This window comes from Perognathus longimembris, chromosome 4 (assembly GCF_023159225.1).
Source record: "Perognathus longimembris pacificus isolate PPM17 chromosome 4, ASM2315922v1, whole genome shotgun sequence".
NCBI lineage: Eukaryota > Metazoa > Chordata > Mammalia > Rodentia > Heteromyidae > Perognathus > Perognathus longimembris.
In genome coordinates, this window is record NC_063164.1 from 76822733 (window position 1) to 76844244 (window position 21512).

A 21512-nucleotide genomic window follows, 5' to 3' on the forward strand; every position below is an offset into this window, starting at 1 on the left:
ATACAGGAGAATTTCATACTATGATCTGAAATTAAATTATTATTATTCTAATGTCAGATTCTTGTGTTAATTCATTCATATTAGACTTACATAGCTTTTATATTTTCGCATAATTATTGTATTATATTGCACTTTTATTATATAGAGTGCATTATATGTAGGGTCTGTAGTTAACCACTTTTTTTTTTGCAGAAATTACACATAAGTATCTCTGATACCAGAAAGTGTGCTTCATGTAAACAATGCTCAAGCATTTTTAAAATGCATCTCTTTCCATTTCTCCTAAATTCAAAATCTCCCCCCTGACCTCACCCCATCACCCAACTTTTGAGAAAGCAAGCTCTTAGTTTAGCTTGAACAGATAACTTTAACAGGCTTGTTTGAATAAATATGCCAAAATACTTTACATTCTGTCAGTATCTAGTCAGAAAATTGTGCAGGGAAAAAAAGAGATGAAAAGAACTGAGACAGAAAGAAAATTAGTGCCATGGCAAGCATTCAATACAATATCTCTGAGCCAAGTTTTCTCAGTGAAATGACATCTTCTCACTAAAATATCCCTTTTATATAATTATGCACTGAGCACACATAACCAAAAGCAAGTTTTATTTTTGTTCCTTATCAAGGAATACATAGTGCCCAGGCTAAGAATTCGGAAACAAAAGCTGGGATAATTATAACTCATTTAACTTTGGAAAACTCTAATTCTCTAGCAGTCCAGCATACAACCCCCCCCCCAAACTAAAGTTATGTAACAAGGTAATATCAACAATGAGAAACTGCATGATAAAATCCTGCCCAAAAGTGAAAAATGCTAATTTTGTCTCATTTAGCAGCTGGATACAGAAATGCTCATTAGTTTTAAGAGGGTTAATCCTTTTAACTTTTGCATATTGATATGCCAATTATGCCTAATTGTACAAGAGGCATCAGTCAAGGTAATAGTGCATAAACACATGAAAGTTATTAAGTACATCCCAACATGTAATAAAGTAGGTGTTAATTGGTAGCTGAGTTCTGCGGGCTATTGAGGTGGATAATTCATTGAGAGATGGATCACTTGTAATTTCTCTCCATAATTCCTTTTGCAGTCTCATGCTGTGATGTTTTCATGCTTGTCAAAAACAACTGCGGCATAGTGCCTTTTGTTAAACACAGCCAATAAAATACGTTAGGCATCATTAAATATACTTAACTTTTAAACTTTTTCAAAGGTACGCTTCTTGCTGATAATACATATAGAGACACCAATAATTTACCCTAACCACCAACTCAAGTTCATAGCTGAGGAACATCTTAGTGGTTTTAAAAGTAAAGCCAACTAATATTGTGTCTCTCGGAAGACAATGGTTTAAAATGGGAAAGTAAATAAAGGAAGATGCCTTCCCCACATGTACCCAATGTAATCTCTGCCTTCCCCATACTAAATTTTCTACAACACGTGATGAAAGAATGACTAAACTCACATATTTCCTGAGATTGCTGTGGGTTGACTTTAACTTGGAATAGGAAGTAAAACTGGGAAATAAATATAATCAGTAGCATGCTACTCAGCAAGTATATCTCATTTAATTAATCAGTTAGGGAGCTGAATATTTCATAGGCCCCTACAATATTAACAGAACACTCAATTAATAGCTCACATGTTTCTGCAGGGTGACTGGGACACACAGCCTGTCCCTAGCTAACCTATTTCTCACTCTTGCTCTCCCTCTCACTGCGAGAAACAAAATAAGACTTGGGGTCCAAAAGAGTGGCTAACATTGCATAAATAATTTTGTAACATCCTATGGCCTCAGCTGCAAGTTACCACCATTATGGAAGAAAATTAATCAGGGGAGACTCATCACAATCAGTGGGTTTAGTGGCTCAGGATGCATGCAGGGCCAGGGACAAAATTGGCAGTAGAGTTCATCTCTAACTATTTTGTTTCAAATCTTCTTAATGACACATTATCGAGACAAAATGGCCTCCTCTCCAAACCTTAAATAGCCACACCATTTTAGTTGTTTAGGCCCATTCTAAATCAAATTGTAATTTTCACTATGCTATATTATTGGGAGATTTCAAGGAAGAGATTTGCACTTTTTTAAAAAAAGATTTTTTTTCTCAGTTCATTCTTAGCTAATTTTAGCCTCTGGCTTTTCAAAGTGATGTACTGTATTTGGAAGTACAAATACCACATGCTAGCATAACCTCATTATTTTTATGACACTGAAGCATGATAGTATAGACTCTTAAAATGAGTCAAAGGTGCTCTTCAGCCTAGCTCCAAATCTACTTTATCACTCTGGATTAGACCCAGCTCTTTCCTTGCAACTGGGGATATTATTATTACTATAAGTAAGCAAGATAAAATAAATTATGAAAACAGTTTCCTCCGGTATATTAGAAAAATAAATAAAACAAACCTAATTAGTTGTTTCTTTTAAAAAATAAATTTTGTGTGATAAAGGGATGTGGAATTTGGAGTATTTGACTTACAGGTTCAGTGACTTTGCCAACATCCGTGAGAATCATGGATTTAGTTTGGCTCAGCCTGTCATGGTGGTTGTTGGTGTTTTTGATTCTCATTTGAACAGCTCCAGAGCATTGGTGGGTGGAATTCAGTGTTTCCGCTGAGGTATCAGCTCTTGTAGATTTCTGCATATTATCGTGTTTTCCTAAAGGAAAATAAAAGCATATGAGTCAAATTATATATTTTAGATGATCAGCTTTTTATCAGTACATGCGACTATTCACAATTAGAATATGACAAATAAAAGTATCTTCCCATCTTTGGGAAGCAAATAAGATGACAGTGAAACTATAGTTATTTGGGCAATTGTCACATCCATGGATATGTATCTGTACTTATGGCAAAGTGGTTAAAATGTTTTTAGGTAGTATAGTACAGCCATATTCTGTGTAATTCCTAATCATGTTAAAAATATTTCTAATAGCAGTCTTCCTCACATAGGAATGTTGATGCTTACTAATCACATTACTGTGCTTTCTTAATGCATACTCTCACTAATCTACTGTCCACACTATCCTCACCACCACCATTGCTTTTCATTGAAACAAAAGTTGTATGAATCATACCCAATTTAAAGGACTTGAATTAGTGTCATAGCAAAGCAAAAAATCCCTACCTCCACTCCTCTTATAATATCCACAAAAGGAAAATTAAATCACTTGTCCACTGACACCTACCAACTGAACTAAATTCCAAAGTTTAATTTCAAGTGTTTACAAAAACAACATCAAGGCAAAGAAAATCAACATTCTTTATTATTAATGTACAACATATATTTAATAGGAGTTTTATTTAGGTGAGAAAATGTAATGTGAGCATACTTGAAAAGAGCAGCAGTGAGGAAAAATAATAAAAAATAATATAGAAAAAAGTAAAGAAAGAGAACTGATCTATTATAACCTCAGAGGAGGAGCATTAGCTTCCTCTTCACACACAGGACTGTCTTCAGCTACGCTCTACTAAATTACTTCTGGAAACTATCATCTCATCTCCTAAGAAAGCATAATGATCGCAATGCAAACACAACATCTGAGTTTCTACAAAACCACCACCTCCTACACTAATGAAGCTTCCAGTTCTTACCTACATGGACTATATTCACTAGTCACTGGGCACAAGGGTATAACACTTGACAAATTAATAACTACTCAGTTATAGAAGATGACATGACCCCCTCCCCCAGGCACAACAAATGTTGTGTTAAGGAACAAACAGTAATTCTACTCCTGGGGAGTAGAATGGAGACTAAAATTGTAGTAGTAGTCAATCTAGGTGAACATTAATATTAGAATCAAAGAAAATATTTTAATAGAAAAATATTTCACAATTAGTAATGGGCAATTTAATTATAACTTAAAAAATTAGTCCTTATTATTTGCTATAAGGATTGTGCCCAATGATGTAAGTTCTACAGAATTTCAACAAAATAAACATTAAATCTTTAGTTATTTATTTACTTATATATTTATTGGCAATTCTGGAACTTTATCTCAGGTACTCACTCTCACTCCAGTGGTGCTCTACTGTTGAATCATATTTCCATCTCTATTTTTTTTTTTTTTTTTTTTTGCCAGTCCTGGGCTTGGACTTAGGGCCTGAGCACTGTCCCAGGCTTCTTTTTGCTCAAGGCTAGCACTCTGCCACTTGAGCCACAGCGCCACTTCTGGCCGTTTTCTATATATGTGGTGCTAGGGAATGGAACCCAGGGCTTCATGTATATGAGGCAAGCACTCTTGCCACTAGGCCATATTCCCAGCCCCCAACTCCATCTCTACTTTTTGATAGTTAACTGGAGCTAGAGTTTCATGTACTTTTCTTCCAGTACTGGCCTTGAACCATAATACTATGGTTAACCCTCTGAATGAGCTAAGATTCTAAGAAAGAGTCACCAATACCTTGCTTCAATCCATATTTTGTTTTTCGCTTTTGTTCTTGGGGTTTTTATGCCAGTCCGGGGTCCTGAACTCAGTGCCTGAACAATATCCCTGGCTTCTTTTTGCTCAAAGCTAGCACTCTACCACTTGAGCCACAGTGCCACTTCTGGCTTCTTCTATATATGTGGTGCTGAGGAATTGAACCCATGGCTTTATTATATGCAAGGCAAGCACTCTACCGCTAGACCATATTCTCAGCCTCCAAAATATGGACACTTCTTTTTTGGGGGGAGGGGGGACAGTCCTGGAGCTTGGACTCAGGGCCTGAGCATTGTCCTTGGCTTCTTTTTGCTCAAGGCTAGTTACTCTGCCACTTGAGCCACAGCGCCACTTGTGGCCTTTTCTATATATGTAGTGCTAAGGAATCAACCCCAGGGCTTCATGTACATGAGACAAGCACTCTTGCCGCTAGGCCATATTCCCAGCCCTACACTTTTTTGTTGACGTTGTTGGCCGTGGGGCTTGAACTCTGGGCCTGGGAGCTGTCCTTGAGGTCTTCACCTCAAGGATAGGGCTCTACCACTTGAGCCACACAGCTACTTCAATCCACATCTTTATAAGGAAAGAAAACGGAGATTGGTCTGAGTAATAATTTTCCCAATACCATTGACACAGTAAGGTGGAGAGACATATGTGCAATTCTAAAAAGGTGACCCATAGGGATAAATAATTCTTTGTCCATAGAATGAAGACTACAAACAATGAAAAGGAACAGACTATTGATACTTGCAGCCACATGCAGCACTGCAAACTCATTCTGCTGAGTGAAGGAAGCCAAGACAAAAAAAGAAAATGAAGAATCTTAGCCAGGCTTGTAATCTGAGCTCTTAGGAGACTGAGAAAAGAAGATTAGATTGGTGTTCAATGTTTGTCTGGGCTACTCGCACATATACACATGCATATATGCATGCATGCTTGCGTACATACACACAATACTTTGTGATTTTTCTCACTTAATGTTCTGTAAAGTACAAACTAACATGTGACAGGAAGCTAAATGGTGATTGCTTAGTGAGAAGGTGAAAATAAGTTTGAATTACTCCTAAAGGATAGATACTTTGGGAGTGACAGATATTATTATTATTGTTATCTTGATTGAAATGATGTTTCATGGGCATGCATGCATACTAAAAATGAACAAACTATCTCACTACCTTCCCTTTTTTGTACTTCAGTTACAGTAAACTTGTGATGCATGCCTCTAAGTACACCACTTGGGAGCTTGAGGCAGAAGAATTATGAGTCAGTAACAAATTTGGGATACATACACTCTTTCAATGTATATGAATATTACTTTGATATAATAAATAATTTGTTTTTACCATTTTCTAGAGCTATTTTTGAAAACTATGGCTATTCACTTAGTGAATCCATGGCTCATCTTTCATATTTCTCAATAGATTCAAATTCTAAATGCAGTGTGTTTATAATATTATTAGCAAGAGACTCACTGAAGTCAGACCCATTACCTTCTGATCAAGAACATCTAACCACTGTAGTCACATAAGTTAAGCATGTGCCAATTAGAGGAAGTGTTACTTCCTTCACACCGGTACAACTTTTGTGACAAAAAAAATTGCATTCTTGTATTGACTTTACATTCAATACATAATTTACCTAGTGAAATGTTACTGTCAAAAGGTGAAATTATTGCACAGCCTGCTTGGGGAAATACTACACAAAATTCTCCTTTCTTTCCCTTCCTCTCCTGTATTCACCACCTTCTTGTGTTGCTGTGAGATGATATGACACCCAGCTGATGAGGTGCAGAGAGTTAAGTGATGAAAGCATTAGAAATACCTTTTGCCCTACATAAGAGTTGTATGTTACTCAGATAACCCCTGATGTGTTACATGAAATGGTTACCAAGCCACTAAAGGGGCTATATATACAATAAGACACACAGAACAAAGAGCTGATTCATATCCTGGCAAAGCAGAACAAAGCAGCCAAAGATCTTCTCCCAGCACTCCAAATTAGCTATGCTTCCAGGATCAGCTGTATCAACTTCATTAGTCAGGAAGTAATGGCTCATTTTTTTTCTTTATTCATTGTTCCAAATGATTCAAAGGTATTTAAATCATATTCCATTGTTTCATCTATGTTTTCATTGTTTGACCTTCAGCTTTGTAGACCTAATATAGTTGATTGTAAAGTTAACAGTATTATGGTTGTATGTTTATGGTTATCTCTATGCAATTAATAAGTTTCTTCAGTACAAGTCTTAACAACTTAGATATTATTTGTTCTATGTGCCTGTTCAGTTTTTCATGGATCTTTCTATATCATGTCATTTATCAATATCATTGTTCCTTAAGTATTATTTTCAAACATTGTTTGCATTATGATGGGAAGCTTTCAGAGAAGCAGTGGATGTCTAATGAGTTCAGGTATTTAAATATAAATCACTTAAAGCTGGCATTACTATTTCTTCAGATTTCCTGATTGTATGTGTACCAAGCGAAGGCAAGAATAGCTTGTGATATTTCACTGGTTCCACTTTCAATCTTGTCTTCAAAACAGGAAACAGGATGAATGTGCACTTCCTATGAGCCACACCAACTTTACATCTGTTTAATAGTCATGGTTAAGTGATATTCTGCATTTTATTTCTCCACTCAGACTACAACTACCCAAATACATTTCATAGCTGTTATGCCAATTATTAGTTCAGTATTTAATTTCACGAAGGCTTTGCAGCTTGCCCTTTTGAGTTTGAAACAGGATTTTTGAAATTTCTTTTTACATAAATAACATTAAAAGTAAAAAAATGTTAAGAAAATTTCGTGGTAGACAGCAGAGGATCACAAGAGCCCAATAGCTATACCCTTATGATCACATAAGATGATGCTAAGTGAAATGAACTCCATTTTATGGAAATGATTGTTATATCACAGTTGTAACTACTTTCAACATTCCATGTGTATCTGTAGTTTATACTGTTGATGATGTTCTTGTATCACCTTCTTGTGATTGTATCTACACTATCTCTGTAATCTTATCTGAGTATATTGGAAACCGTGTATACTGGTATTAGAATTAGGAAATTGAAAGGGAATACCAAAATTGAGAGACAAAGGGTAAAATAAGAGAAACAACAACAAATCAATACTTGCAAAACTATATGGTGTAAGTGAACTGAACACCTCAGGGGGGGAAAGGGGGAGGGGGAGGGCGGTATGAGGGACAAGGTAACAAACAGTACAAGAAATGTATCCAATGCCTAAGGTATGAAACTGTAACCTCTCTGTACATCAGTTTTATAATAAAAACTTAAAAAAATGTGGTAGGAAAAAAAAAAAGGATTTTCTGGTGTACTTCCATGCTACAGAGTGAAGCTGATGGAAACTCAGGAATACTCAGCTTCAGGCCTACACTACCACAACTGTTCAAAGGAGCCTCAGATCAGCACTTGGGGCCTCATCCTTCACATTTTTGTTTAATTATAGATTCTGTAGACAATGAAACTTATGCATGCAACAATATGGTAACAAGAATTCCAAAGAAAATCTGCCAGAGATGAGGGAGATGAAATAATTACAGTGTAGCTATATTCATTATATGTCATGGAACTTTTCCTATTTTATTGTTTATTAATGTTCCTATGCTCCTTGACAAAACAATGGAGACTTAATAACTGTTTGGTGGATGCATAAATGAAAACACATATGGAAATTAGTCTTTGCCAGTGTATGTAGCTTATCAAAAGTTGAGATTATCCCTCAGCCTCTTATCAGGCTGTGCAATAATGCTATCAAAGCACTGATAGGAAAATGTTTTTGATTTGTTTCTTATTTAAAAAACACACATATCTAACTCATCTTTAACAGTCTGTGGAAGGCTAGTGGACTGTGGATATTTCACAGTAAATTAGACTGAGAAAGAAGCAGTACTCTATATTTTATGTAAACAATATTGTTGCTAGGGACTGATATAAAAATTTGATATATAAATAACACCAAATTTCTGTAGCAAAACAACATTTAGGTTTCCTTCTTATTATTAAAAAATGAAGACATTTTTAACTGACTTTGAAATTAAAATGGTAATTTGCTTTGATAATAGTACTGCTGAGATTCAGGTTTATTTAGGTATTTGATACCTACCCGTACACATATATATGTGTATACATGCATATATGTATATATAGAGAGAGACAGAGAGACAGAGAGAAACAGAGAGAGAGAGAGCGAGCGAGAGAGAGAGAAAGATAGGTGGATATATATGCAAACTAGAAAAACTTCTTGCATGACTTGGGTTACCACTGAGGGTTTTGTGAGACAATCATTGAGTGCACCCTCAGAAAACTGTATGGGAATTTGCCTGGGATTTCACTGTGTGGCAAATGAGTGTAGTGTTACCCCATACACCAAGAACTGGGGTCTCTTCTTCCTAAATATGCAGGAAGCCTCTGTGCAGTATGATCTCATTCCTTTCCCTGCATGTGTAGGAAGTGTTGTTTCTTATGGCTTGCTAAGAGCTCATGGCAACTCTACAGACAAATATTATTCCTCAGAGAAATTCATTTCAATCCCCTGGAAAGATCTTATGTTGATCTGTGGTAGAGAAAAATCTGTTTGTTCCCCTGTGGAAATGACTTGTGGCTGTGGTACCTCCAGTAATGTGTGGCACAACCTTCGTGTCACGCTTTCCTGACAGGTCAGTAATTAACTTGCATTGCAATTGTTTGCCATCTCCACCACAGCAGCCGTTTACCAAAATAACATTTTAATTTTAGTTTCCTTCCAGCTCACTTTGCTTTTCTTTTTCTCCCTGTGGCTTCTACATCTCTATTAAGTCTAATTTCCCCAGACCACTTCCATAAGCTGAGAGTGCAATAAAACCCAGTTTCAAAAATGTCAAATATAATGAGAAAGGAAGATCACAGTAAAAGAATTTGAACATAGCCACCCCTTTGGGTAACATTGTCTTTGATTGGACAGGTGTTATATATAGGGAATGTGATAATATGGCTTTGCATTTATTTAACTTATTTCAGAGAATTTGGGAGACAGGCTGTATTTACTGAAAATGTCTGGCAAGTCAGCTACATGGGTAAATTGCACTAAAATTATTTTTTCTTGCTTTTGTCTAACCTAAATGATAAAAATGATGAATAAAACTATTTTGAAAGTAGATTGAATCCTAGACACTCTTGTGTTAGAAAACCTTGTTCTTCTTTAGTTCATGGTGTCTGGTTACCTTGTACCCTGAACCTCCATGGGTATACCTATTGGGAGTAAAGCAACTGAGGAGGTAACAATTTATACAAGAAATGTACCCTCTGCCTTACATATGAAACTGTAACCCCTCTGTACATCACTTTAACAATAAATAGTTTCAAAAAAAGTTTTTTGGAGCCTCTACCCAGAGAAGTTGACTTGTATCTCCCATAGTTCTCCAATGTCATTATAAATACCACAGCAGAGTTACAGGAAAAATGCCTATCAAACATGTAGTCTTTTAAGGCTGCAATGGAAAATATGACCAGGAACAATTGGAAAGTAATGGTGACATTAGGCCTGGATATTGTGTAGATAGGATTTCAGCAAGGAGAAATATTAAGAGCAGTGTTGCTCTGAGATCTCTGGATTTCAGGAAAACAGTAGTGAATATCCACATCAAGAGTGGCTAGGTGGGAAAACAAGTGATACTTGATGGCAGCTGAACTAGGAAAAGAGGAATTTGTATTTGTCTTATATACTCTAAAGGCACTTAATGATGCTATTTAAAGTTCATTCCCATTTGAAAGGATTGGGTAAAAAGAGAGCCACAAGAATGGATCATCAATCACAAAGTTGCAAAATCAATAGTAATCTACTCATGGGTGACAAAAAGAAAGTTAAATCTCAGTAACTACTACATTATTTTGTAAATACCATATTTTGGATAAAATACATTTGGGATACTCAAAAAAAGATTCCATAATTTTAGAAACCTTAACTGGAACATCCAAATTCATGTGTAGTGTTTCTAATCAACAATCACATAAAGAGAAAGGTTAAGATGTGACTAGGGTAATGAAATAGAGTCAGTAAGAAAACAAAAAGTCTGGGTGGAATTGTGTTTAATTAAAGAGATAGAAAAATAAATTTGAGATTATTTAAAGTGCTTTTTAATTTGTCTATAATGATCAAGCAGGCTGGAAAGTAGTGAAAGGCATGCTTGTGCCTCTGTAATTACATTTAGGGAGCATAAGAAGTCTTAAGAAATGACAATCTCCTTAGACACAGAGGAGAATCATAAGGTACATAAATAATAAGATCTTCTCCCTTCCTCTGTCAATTTTGACATAATCTAGCAAGAAATGCTGAGAAATTTTCCGCCCCTTGCATACAAGTATCAATTCAGAGAAAATGGCGACTTTCTTAGGGCACTGATGATAAAATGTCCCTTAACTAGAAATATCAGCTGTAGAATTGGCTGTTCTTCAGCCACAGCATTAGAAGAAGAAAAAAATACAAGTACATTCTGGCATACTTTTAGGACAAACCTAATTCACGTGCTTGAAACAAAAATGCAAAATGTGTATTTTCACCTGGCATTCCTTTTGTATTCTTGAATAAAATACACATTCATCTCTTGTTTGAAAGGCTTTATGTCAGTGGCAAGCACTCAAGCTGACAAAATCTAACTGTCCATTGATTGTTGTTGTTTGCGGGTCCTATCTCTATTTTGGCCTGCTTTGGGTTCAGACAACAGGAAGCTGTATATTGCATAATTATTTCTAAACAGTAATAAAAAATGATCAGTAATTGACAGCAGTCAAGCAGTCTATAATTGCTTCATTTAGAAAATTTGTTGTTTCTGTTTCTTTTTTCTTATTGCTAATATCCCCAAACTGAATAGACTGGATTAAAATCTAGTCTCAAAAGGGCCTGAATATTAAACAGGATAGTTGTTACCTACTGTTCTAAAAGATAATGATTATATCAGTAAAATAAATGTTCAGCATATTCTTAATACCTTTCAAATCAGTTCTCACTTGATTATTTGAGTAAAAGGTATTTAAAATAATTTGCATGTAGGTGTGTTTATAAATGTGTGCAGTCTTGTCTATAAAGGTTTTTACTTGGTAACTTTTTAGTTTGTTACAAATGAAACTCTTATTTCATGACAGTAAAACTGCAAGACAGGAAACATAACTAGAATCCCAGATGCCCCATATAGATCTGTTTCAGTCCCTAACCATCTCACCCTACTGAGAGCAACTACCATTCTGCCTTCTTTGTTTTAACTCTTTGAAATTTCTATATATGGAAATCTAAAATGTATCTTTTTCTGTATAGGCTTATTTTTCTCAAACTTTTATCTGTGTAGAAGTTTGTTATGCAATATATTCTTGAAAACTTCCTTGCAATTATTTGTTCCTTTTTCTATTAGGTTGCCTTCCCTTTACTTTTTGGTCCATATTGTGTATACATTCTGGATGCAAGTGTGTTTAAATGTGTAGGTTGCAAGAACTCTCTTTTCCTACTTGTGATTTTCCTTCATATTTTTCACCTTCTTCATTAACTTTATTTTCCTATAAACAGAAGTTCTTAATTTTAATAATTTCCAATGTGTCTTTTTTGTTTTTATGATTTCTGTTCTCTAATGGAATCCCTGAATAATTTCAGACTGGAAATGCTTGTTTTTGTACATTCTTCTAAATTATTTGGTGTTTCAACCTTTATTTTTAAAATTATGATTCAATTGAAAATACTTTTTTATTTGGTATGAGGTAGTAATACCTTTCTTTCCATATGGGTAATTTGTGTGAGTGATTGTTATATGTGTGCATTTTTAATTGTGAAGCAATTTATTGCAGTATAAAGTAATTGTAAAGTAATTTATTGCAGTATAAAAATAACCAAGTACCCACCCTCCATCTGAAATGATGAGATGCTAAATAGTTTCATAACCATAAATGATGTGAACATGAGCATATTTGATATAGACTGAGATTGTTGAACAATCCCAAACATCTCTGATTATATAGTCAGGGTAAACAGTGGCTGAAACAAGAAAACAAGATGATTACAAAGAGTTATCCAATAGGTGAGCAAAATATCCACTGGTAAACTAAAAGAGGTGGTACTGACATGCCACATTGGCAGATCATTATCAAGGGTTTGTTAAGTGACAGTTCTCAATACTGAGTATTTCTTCCTATACACGTCAATTACCCACAAGAGAGACTGTCAGTACCAAAGGAAGATATCAGTATTAGCAAAAAAGCATTTGATCATGTTACCAGGACAGGAAGTTGTGGTCAGAGACAACAAAAATGTCCAGTGAAGAGGAAGTGATCTGTGAAAGTACTGTGACTTGTAAATAAAGTGGAAATGCACTTGGTCTAAACTTTGCAAGCCCAGACCAAGAGATAGGTCCAATTGTTCTCATTTATTTCTCAAACCACATAATGGAAGCACTGGGATTAAAGGTTGTCTGAGTTAAGATTTCCTCTAGGAGGAGGGTGAAGGAGGGAAATGGGGAGGGGGAAGAAGGTGGGAGAAAAATGGAGGAGGTAACAAATTTGATAAGAAATGTACTGACTGCCTTACATATGAAACTGTAACCCCTCTGTAGATTACTTTGACAACAAATAAATAAATACATTTTCAATAAAAGAATATCTGCACCAAAAAAAATAAAAATATTTCCTCTAGGAGTTAGGGTTAAAAAAAACCCATACATTGAAAATAAGGAAGAAAGATATAGGGCAGTGACTCACAATGGTCAAGGTGTAGAGCTTAAAAAGCATTCAGGTATCTTCCACAGGTATCCCAGTGCATACCTTCGGTAGGTTAAAGAATGGACCTGGAAGCAGATCCTGGAAAAGCCTCAAAAATGTTGGTTTGGCAGTTACCTCTCATTGATTCATTTGTTTTAATTTTCACATTGTTACTGGTTTTTTCAATATGTGCATTTTATAAAATTGTTGCCAATTAACCTAGTGTCTTTTTGTATATGTGAGTTTACACCCAAAATGTTATACATAACAATTACGTTTTAAATGTTCACTCTATTGCTTAATTACTTCTCCAGCCCAAGTGATGTGTGTGTGTGTGTGTGTGTGTGTGTGTGTGTGTGTGTGTGTTTGTGTTGCATGAGTCCTGGAGCTTAATCTCAACACCTAGGTGCTCACCTTTTTTTTTTTTAAACTGAAGCTAGTACTCTACCATTTGAGCCACAGGTCCACTTCAGATTTTTTGGTGTTTAATTGCAGATCATAGTCTCGGACTTTCCTTCCTCAGGCTTGGGTTTAAACTGTGATCTTCAGATCTCTGCCTCCTAAGTAGCTAGGAATACAGGTAAGAGCCACTAATCCCAGGTTCAATTTTGTTATTTTTAATATCACTAAATATTCATGTTGATACTGTAGTTAAGTTTTGGGGAATGAAAAGACACTTTATAATGAGCATGTGATGGAATATGGCAGTGTTTATAGATGAGAATGGTGTGAAATAAGACAGTGGTAGCTAAGTAGGTGTAAGGTTTGCCAGAAAGGAAACCTGCCAGATGGTGCAGGCAGAAAGGAGTTTATTGGGGGAAAAGCAAATTTCCAGCCCACACAAGATGGAGGCACGGGGAGACAGAGGGGGAAGAAGAAGGGAAAAAGAGAAAAGAGCGAGAAAGAGTAAGAGAGGAAAGGTGGGAGATATGGCCAGGTGGGTTGGATCTGACCTCAGAAAAGGAGGAGGTAACTTCCTCCAGGTGTGCCAGTTGCCTAGGTAACTCAGGTACTAGGCACATACTTAAACAGATGGGGGGCATCTAGATGGAGACCTCCCGGGGGTAGGCCTTACATTCTGGCCTTTTAATAATTTTGAAAAAGGGCACTGACTCTCTCTGGATACTTCTTGCTGACAAGGGGCCTCAACATTAGGGGTAAAAGGTGGAGATGTGGTCCCTCTGGGAGAAGGCAAACAGCAGCTGTCCCTTGGTGGTCCTTGAATGAAGCCTGGAAAATGTCTCATGAGGCAGGGGCTGTAACTTATTAGGAATTGACAACAAATATTTTTCAGAGTTATTTTTCTAAAACTGTCTGCTTTTTCCTTTGGCTTGTTGAGTAGATCAAACCCAGAACAGCTAGGCTTTGTGAGGGAACCTAGAAGAGGGGAGGGTCTCTAGGACCCTGCCTGCATCACACTCTCTAGGGCACAAGCCAAAAGTTGGGCTAATGAGACTGACTTTCTAGCCTATGAGGCATTTTGGCTTTATGGAGTAGTCTGGTGAGGACATAGGAGTCTGTAAGGACATCGCTGGGGGTCCACAAGGACATAGAGTCAAATTTGTCCATTCTGTTTTCATTTCAGGGATGCCTGAATCACGAATTTGTGTTGAGCTGGACTATATAGAAAAAAAGTGGGAGAAATGGCCAGGTGGATTGGATGTGACCTCACAGGAGGAGGTAACTGCTTCCAGGTGTGCCAGTTACCTAGGTAACTCAGGTGTTTGGGCACAGACTTTAACGGGTAGGCAGAATCTGCATGAAGCCCTCTGAGGGGTGAACCTTACAGTAGGTAAGTTGATAGAGACATACATAAGTAGGTATATGATGCATTAAGTGTCCCACTTAGGAGCAAAATACAATATTTCACTATCCAGTACCAGTATGCCATCCTAACTATTGCTAAAAAATGAATTTTGTTACATAAAATAACAATCCAGGGATGCAATACCACATCTTTCAGTATAAAGAAGATTTGTTATTTTTTTTATTTGTTCAAATCACAAACTTGTGTGAATAAAATGTCAATTCATATATTTGGAAAATAGTGAAATATTGAGGACTACTTTCCCACAATTTTATATATAATATCAGGATGGTACAATAGTATTTGCTAGTCCAATTACTCATTTAAAAAGTTTTTACTGATTTTTCATATTTTAAGGTTTTTCACTCTACTACTATGCCAAATGTTTGTTTTAAAATGCGTGCCTTATTCTTTCTAGAATGAATTTTTTGGCATTCGTTATTCCCTTGAAATATTTCAGATATATTACAGGACACCAAGTGATACCTAAGGGGTAAATTCTCCATTTAAATAAGTTTATTTCCTTCCCTTTCTTCAAAGAATTTCTTCATATTTCCCATAGTAAATACAGAAGATGATGGTTACATGTGTTATTTATCTCAATGAACATATAAATATTTATAGCCTTAAAATTTTACTGGAATCCAGACCTTTATCCTAGCTACTCAGGAGGCTGAGATCTGAGGATCAAGTTTGAAGTCATCTGAGGCAGAAAAATCTGTGGGATGCTTATCTCCAATTAATCAGTAAAATGCCAGAAATGGAGGCATGGCTCTAGGGATAGAGCCCCACTGTTGAGCAGATAAAGCCAAAGCCTGGGCTATAAGTTCTGAGTTAAACCTCAATATTAGCATACAAAACAAAGTTATTATTAGGAGTAGCATCCCTTTGAACAATTAACATATAATATACACAAAAAATGAAGTATAGGTATCTAAAACATTTCCCATCACTGGTGTAGGTACTAGTGGGATGAAGTAGAGCAAATAGTGAGAAGGGAGTATAGCCAAAATATGTTATATAAATGAGTAAAATAGAGCAATGAAGTTTTAGATTGGTTTGAGATGAGACAGTGATGGTGGAAATGTCTGTTCAAGGTTTATTATATACATATACAGGCCTATCAATATAAAGCCCCTTGTATAACTAATTGATGCTAATAAAAATGTGAAAAACTCATCAAACCATAAGTTTTTCCCTTCTTTGGCATTGCTTCATTTGCTTATCTCCTTTTTTAATGATTATTTCTGAGATTTACAGGACCTTTTCTAGTAATAAAACATATGGTGCAATGCACCATATGGTGCATATGCACTGTACCTTTTACATGCATGTGCGTATGTGAGTGCACATGTGTGTGTGTGCACTTGTATGTGGATGAAAACAAATGGGTATTTGTGTTTTATTTTATTTAAAACAGCTATAGCTATCTAGTTCATACCCTATATCCTGTGATGTGAAAACACAGTTGAAACAAAGAGCAATATAACCATTACTACTTGGTAAAGTTAAACTTTTAAGACATATTTTAATGATGTAAAAAGTGCACTATAGAGAGTTGGCAGCAGAAGAAAATTTATTCTTTTTAGTTAGGAAAATGAACCCAGTCATGAAAGCTAGACAGACAAAACAAAGACTTAAATGAAAAAGCTATATATAAATGGATGTATTTTCACCGAATAATTGAATGCTCTAGCCAATCTGTAAACATTTATTAGGATTTACTGAATATACAAAAGTTATTTTGGTGGCTCTAGTTCTGTTTAATCATGATATTGTGCTTCTTCTTTCCTAGACGAAGCTATAAATTCAAGAAGAGGTAGAAAACCGGCAGACAGCCAACCAAATGCAACCCACAGACATATGTTGTTGGGCCTGAACAATGTTTTGAAATGTTTTGAATCAATTTCCAATTGAAAAATGAGGGCTGTTCCTTAAGGAAAAAAAAAGAAAAAATATGTCTATATATCTGTTCTTGAAAAAAATCATTAGATTATTTCAATCCGCTCCCAGGATGTCCAGTAATGGCCATCTGGAGCTGGACTATATTTCCATCATTTAGACAGAGTTCTCGCTAACCTCCTATTTGATTATTCTTAAAGCATATATTATTATAATCTCTGATGTCAGTCACCTGTAAGTGCATTCCTCCTCTGATACGTGAATACAACAAGGTTTCTGCTACATTTTAAGTCAATATAATACAATTTTCATTATTTTGCTCTTTTTGAATTGAAGGTTTTAGAATGAGAAATAGAGAGCAAAATCAAGAGACTGTATTTGTTCCATGGCTTCAAAAAGTTTATCAGACATTGTTTTATTTATTCAACAACTCTCTCAACAGTAGCACAGTCACAAAGAAGATACTGTGCTCCACTTTTTGCTATTGCTAAGCAAGTTCCCCTTTCTCCCATCTCCTGCTCTGACCTTTTTTGCTGTTCCTATTACAGTTGAGCAGATGTTTATTTCCTGGCTTATCTTGCTTTCTGTTCTCTTTATATCCCGACTTACAGTGTTTTCTGTTCTCTATTTAAGTTCCATGTCTCTTCTTCCCAGTTGACTACAGTTTTGGTGTCATTATCCATAAATGACTTCAAACATTCCAAACACTTGGTTTCCTACTGAATCCTCTAATCCCTCATCTGTAAGAACACAGGTTGCCCATGCCCAATCATTCACAAGTGTCATTGCATTTCCATGTTTCATCTCTACCACTCAACACCAAGAACAACTCAGTGGACTAGGAAGTTGTGTAACCTGCTCAGGAGAATCAATCACTCCATCTCACTGTCATCTATGCCTGCTTTAGGACAAACTTTCCAAATATCTGCCATACTGGCTAATTTCCATTTTAAAATTATCTTCAAGCAGTGGTGCTACTTAAGTAGCCGTTCTACTGCAATCCAAGGTGTTCGTTTAGGAACACAAATATGCCCTCATCAATGTAACCCATTCCAGTTATCTTAAGATTTCCAACCCAGACCCAACCATCCATTTCCTTACTCCCTGCTTATTTTTTAATGTTTAATTTCTGCTTTATTGCTATTGTAATGGTGATGTACAGAGGGGTTACAGTTACATAAGTGAAGTAAAGAGTACATTTCTTTTTGAACAGTATCACCTTATTTCTTTTTCTAAGTCAGATGTCTGACCCAGACTCCACTGATAAGTTACCATAGGCTCTACTAGCTCTCCAAAGACATCACCTTAGCTGCTTTATCCCTGCTGTATCTTGTCAGCACTTGGATTCTTCGATTTTGCTCCCTCTAATTAGCTATCTTTATACAAATTGCTCTCAGGTTTAGGATTAAGATTAGTGGGATTAATCAAAGGGACTCAACTCCCCTAAGGGTATTTGGTTAGGAGTTAAGCACTACACTGATAAGTGCCATTAAGAGTGCTAACAATTATTCTTTATCTCAAGTACCCATTAATGTTTTTTGTTTTTCTCTCCAATAAGCTAATCTGTTGGGGCTGGTCTAGGTTTTGGCTGTGCCTGACTGTCTTAAGCACAGATTTTTCAACCAATCTGTTTTAGTAATTGTCTGGGCTGATATTAAATGGGTAAACAGGCTGTTTCCAACACTTTATATATGCTTTAAGAAATTCTACTCCAAATACAAGAAACCTTATAGAACAATGCTGTTGAGGCCCCAAACATTTTCTTCCAAAGACCTTGCTCCAGACAAGACTTGTCTAGTTAACTTACAACAGTATTGAAGAGTCCACTCTAGGTAAGAAACGCCCTAGTGGATTTGTAGGATCTTGCTTAATCTGCAGCTTTTCTCTCTCAGCAACAATGGGAGAGTACCTTTCTAGTGACTCAGCAACATACCTGTGAAATGCAATGTGAGGATATTGGTTGTGTTTTCTGAAATGAAAGTGGCGCTGTGAAGAGTGATGTTACAGTTCATGTAGCAGATGGCTATGCTCTAGCTATGTGAACAGACTGTTATATACTTCCTCCATCCTCAGTCCTATCTCGCTTGTGTTGCTCCTCACCAGTAGTCTTATACCTAAATCTTTATTGCTGGAAAGGTTGGCTGAACTGGATGCACCAAAAGCAGGTTAAAACAATGCTTCCAGCCCTGTCACTAGCTGCCATGAGTCTTTCAGAAGCCAAGAAGGACCTCTGAGAAGATAAGGTTGTGAAAGAAAGACCAGATCTTATGAAGAGCAGAGGATGTAAGCCTAGGCTACAAGAACCACAAATCCTGATCATGAGTGATAAAGAGAGGGCCAGTGGAGAATCCTGTCCTTGATGGGTGCTCCCACTTTCAGTCCTGGGTAATAAGCCTTTGTATTGGTAATCTAGAACAATAAATCTCTAGCTTGATGACCAGCAACCATAGGTATCTAGTTCTTAAGGTCTAGAGCTAAGAGCGGAGTTCAAAAACTCAGCCTGTTGAGACTGTGAGGGTCAAGGCCCTCAGTGCCAATTCAGCATCTCTATGCCTACTCTTGATTTCTTGCTGTGGTACAAATTAACCCCCATTTGGCTGTTTGAAACATTTGTATGTCCACAAAACCTTCCTAATGAAATTCAGAGCGGGTTTTCCTAGGGGAAATAAAAGAAATCTTAACTTGGACAATACCTAGAAGCAGAACCAGTACATTTCTTTTTGTGCTTTTCTTTCTTAGACACATTTTCTAGGCCCCAGTATGGCTTGTCTCCTGGACCATCTAGTAACAACTTTACCACATATCCAAAAAAAGAAATAGATTTAAATTAAACGTGTTTAAGCAGTATTTGAATTTAATTTTTAGTCTAAGAGTCTGTGGAAGTCTGCTGATTTTAAAATTGCTATGTGCAATAAACAGGAATTCTTCAAAAGGAAATGGTATCATGGTGAGAGCACACATTGAATCACTTTAAATAAAATCTGTATATCAACCAAAAATTGACAAGCAAACAAGAAAGAGCTCTTCTTCCCTTTTTGTAAAATAACTATATTGTGCGTCCTCAATTCAGCTATACAGTGGAAATGAAACATATAGTAAGTGATTGCTTTTGTATCATGACACTTAGAACTGAAATAAACAAAATGATAATAGTTTGATTTTTAGACCAAAGGGGTCTCAAAAGTTGGCCACTGCTTCATTCAATGCAGTCTAATGGAATACTTTCTACTGCTGCTGCTATTACTACTGTAATCTTTTTGACAAATGATGTACTATACACTAGAAAACATTTTTACCTCTTATATTTTTGTTTTTCCTATGGAGGAAGTTCCCATTTTGCAGCCTCAAAATAATGAAGAAACTTTTCTAAAATAACTTTATAGCATCTAGCAAATGGCAGTCCAAGATTGACATTGTCTGTTGTTTTCCCAGCCTATTCTTTTAATACTTTGCTATCTCTGTTTTTTTTAAAAGATGTTCCAATCTGGAATTTGAGAAAAATATGATTTAATGAGTATACCCCAATTATTTTCCATTCTCATGTATCCTCACAGCATTAAATTTCTCATGTTTCACTTCCTTTTTCTATTTGACCTATGAAAAGCTCCTGCTTCAATTTGATCATTTCATGCTCTATGTTTTTAGGTATTTATAGAGTATAACACTGAATCACATCAATATGTATAATGAATTCATTTTAATAATATAATGAGGGACTAGAGATCATAGTTTTCTCACAGACTTGAAGAATTATCATATAATACTCTTATAAAACACCAAGTGACTAAAATAGATGAAAAAAGAATTCTTGAATGTATTAAGTAACTGGAAAATAACTATCATGCTGAAGACAAAAAAAAATATACATTTAAGGCAAAACAAGTAAGCCTCCTTTACAATAGTTTAGACAAATGCAGCAACTATTTATGAGAGTAACTGGAAATAGGAGAGAGCTGAATCAACAAAAATCTGGCCACAAATTGCATATATGTATTAAGTGATATGGAAAAGGTCATGGGTGATTCTAAGGTTACTTTTTAGATGACTTCAGGAATCAAACTGGAATCAATTAGAAGGATGAGAAATATTTCATTGAGGAGGTTATGGCTTTAGCTTGCAATATACTCAATTTGAACTTCAAGTGGTACATCATGACAAAAATATTTAAAGTGATAATTGAAATAAGTAGCAATCTTGTAAGAAAGTTCATGACCAAAGGGAGAAAAATATGAAGGATCATGTTTGAGGGATCCTATTTCAATCATGAAAATATATAAGAATGTAAAAATAAAATTCTTGGAAAAAGAAAACAATACTCTAGAGCCATGGTATGCAAAAGAAATATAATTTGAGTATATTAGTCATCGTTCTGTCACTAAGACAAAATATCCGAGATAATCAGCTTACAGTGATATTTATTTTTAATTTTGTATTATGAATTCTTTCATCCCTGGTTACCTGGCTCCATCTCTTTGAGATCATGATAGGGTAAAACATCATGAAAGGAAGTAGAAGTTGGTACAAATGATCATCTCATGGAAGCCAGAAAACAAAGAGATAAAGGGTGTTGGGGTTTTGATATTCCCTGCAAGGGTGCACTCCTAGTCATTCTACTTCATACAACTAGGTCCTGTA

The 21512-nt window shown here is 35.9% G+C and overlaps 1 protein-coding gene across 1 annotated transcript in view; it reads right to left on the minus strand.

The window, feature by feature from the left end:
* The window catches only part of Arhgap15 (Rho GTPase activating protein 15), a 648882-nt gene that overhangs the window by 616791 nt on the left and 10579 nt on the right, over positions 1-21512 (minus strand). Inside the window, exon 2 of the mRNA XM_048345538.1 lies at positions 2485-2663. Coding sequence (XP_048201495.1) covers positions 2485-2649 — 165 coding nt within the window. The 5' untranslated portion in view covers positions 2650-2663. The remainder of the gene's footprint in view (positions 1-2484; positions 2664-21512) is intronic.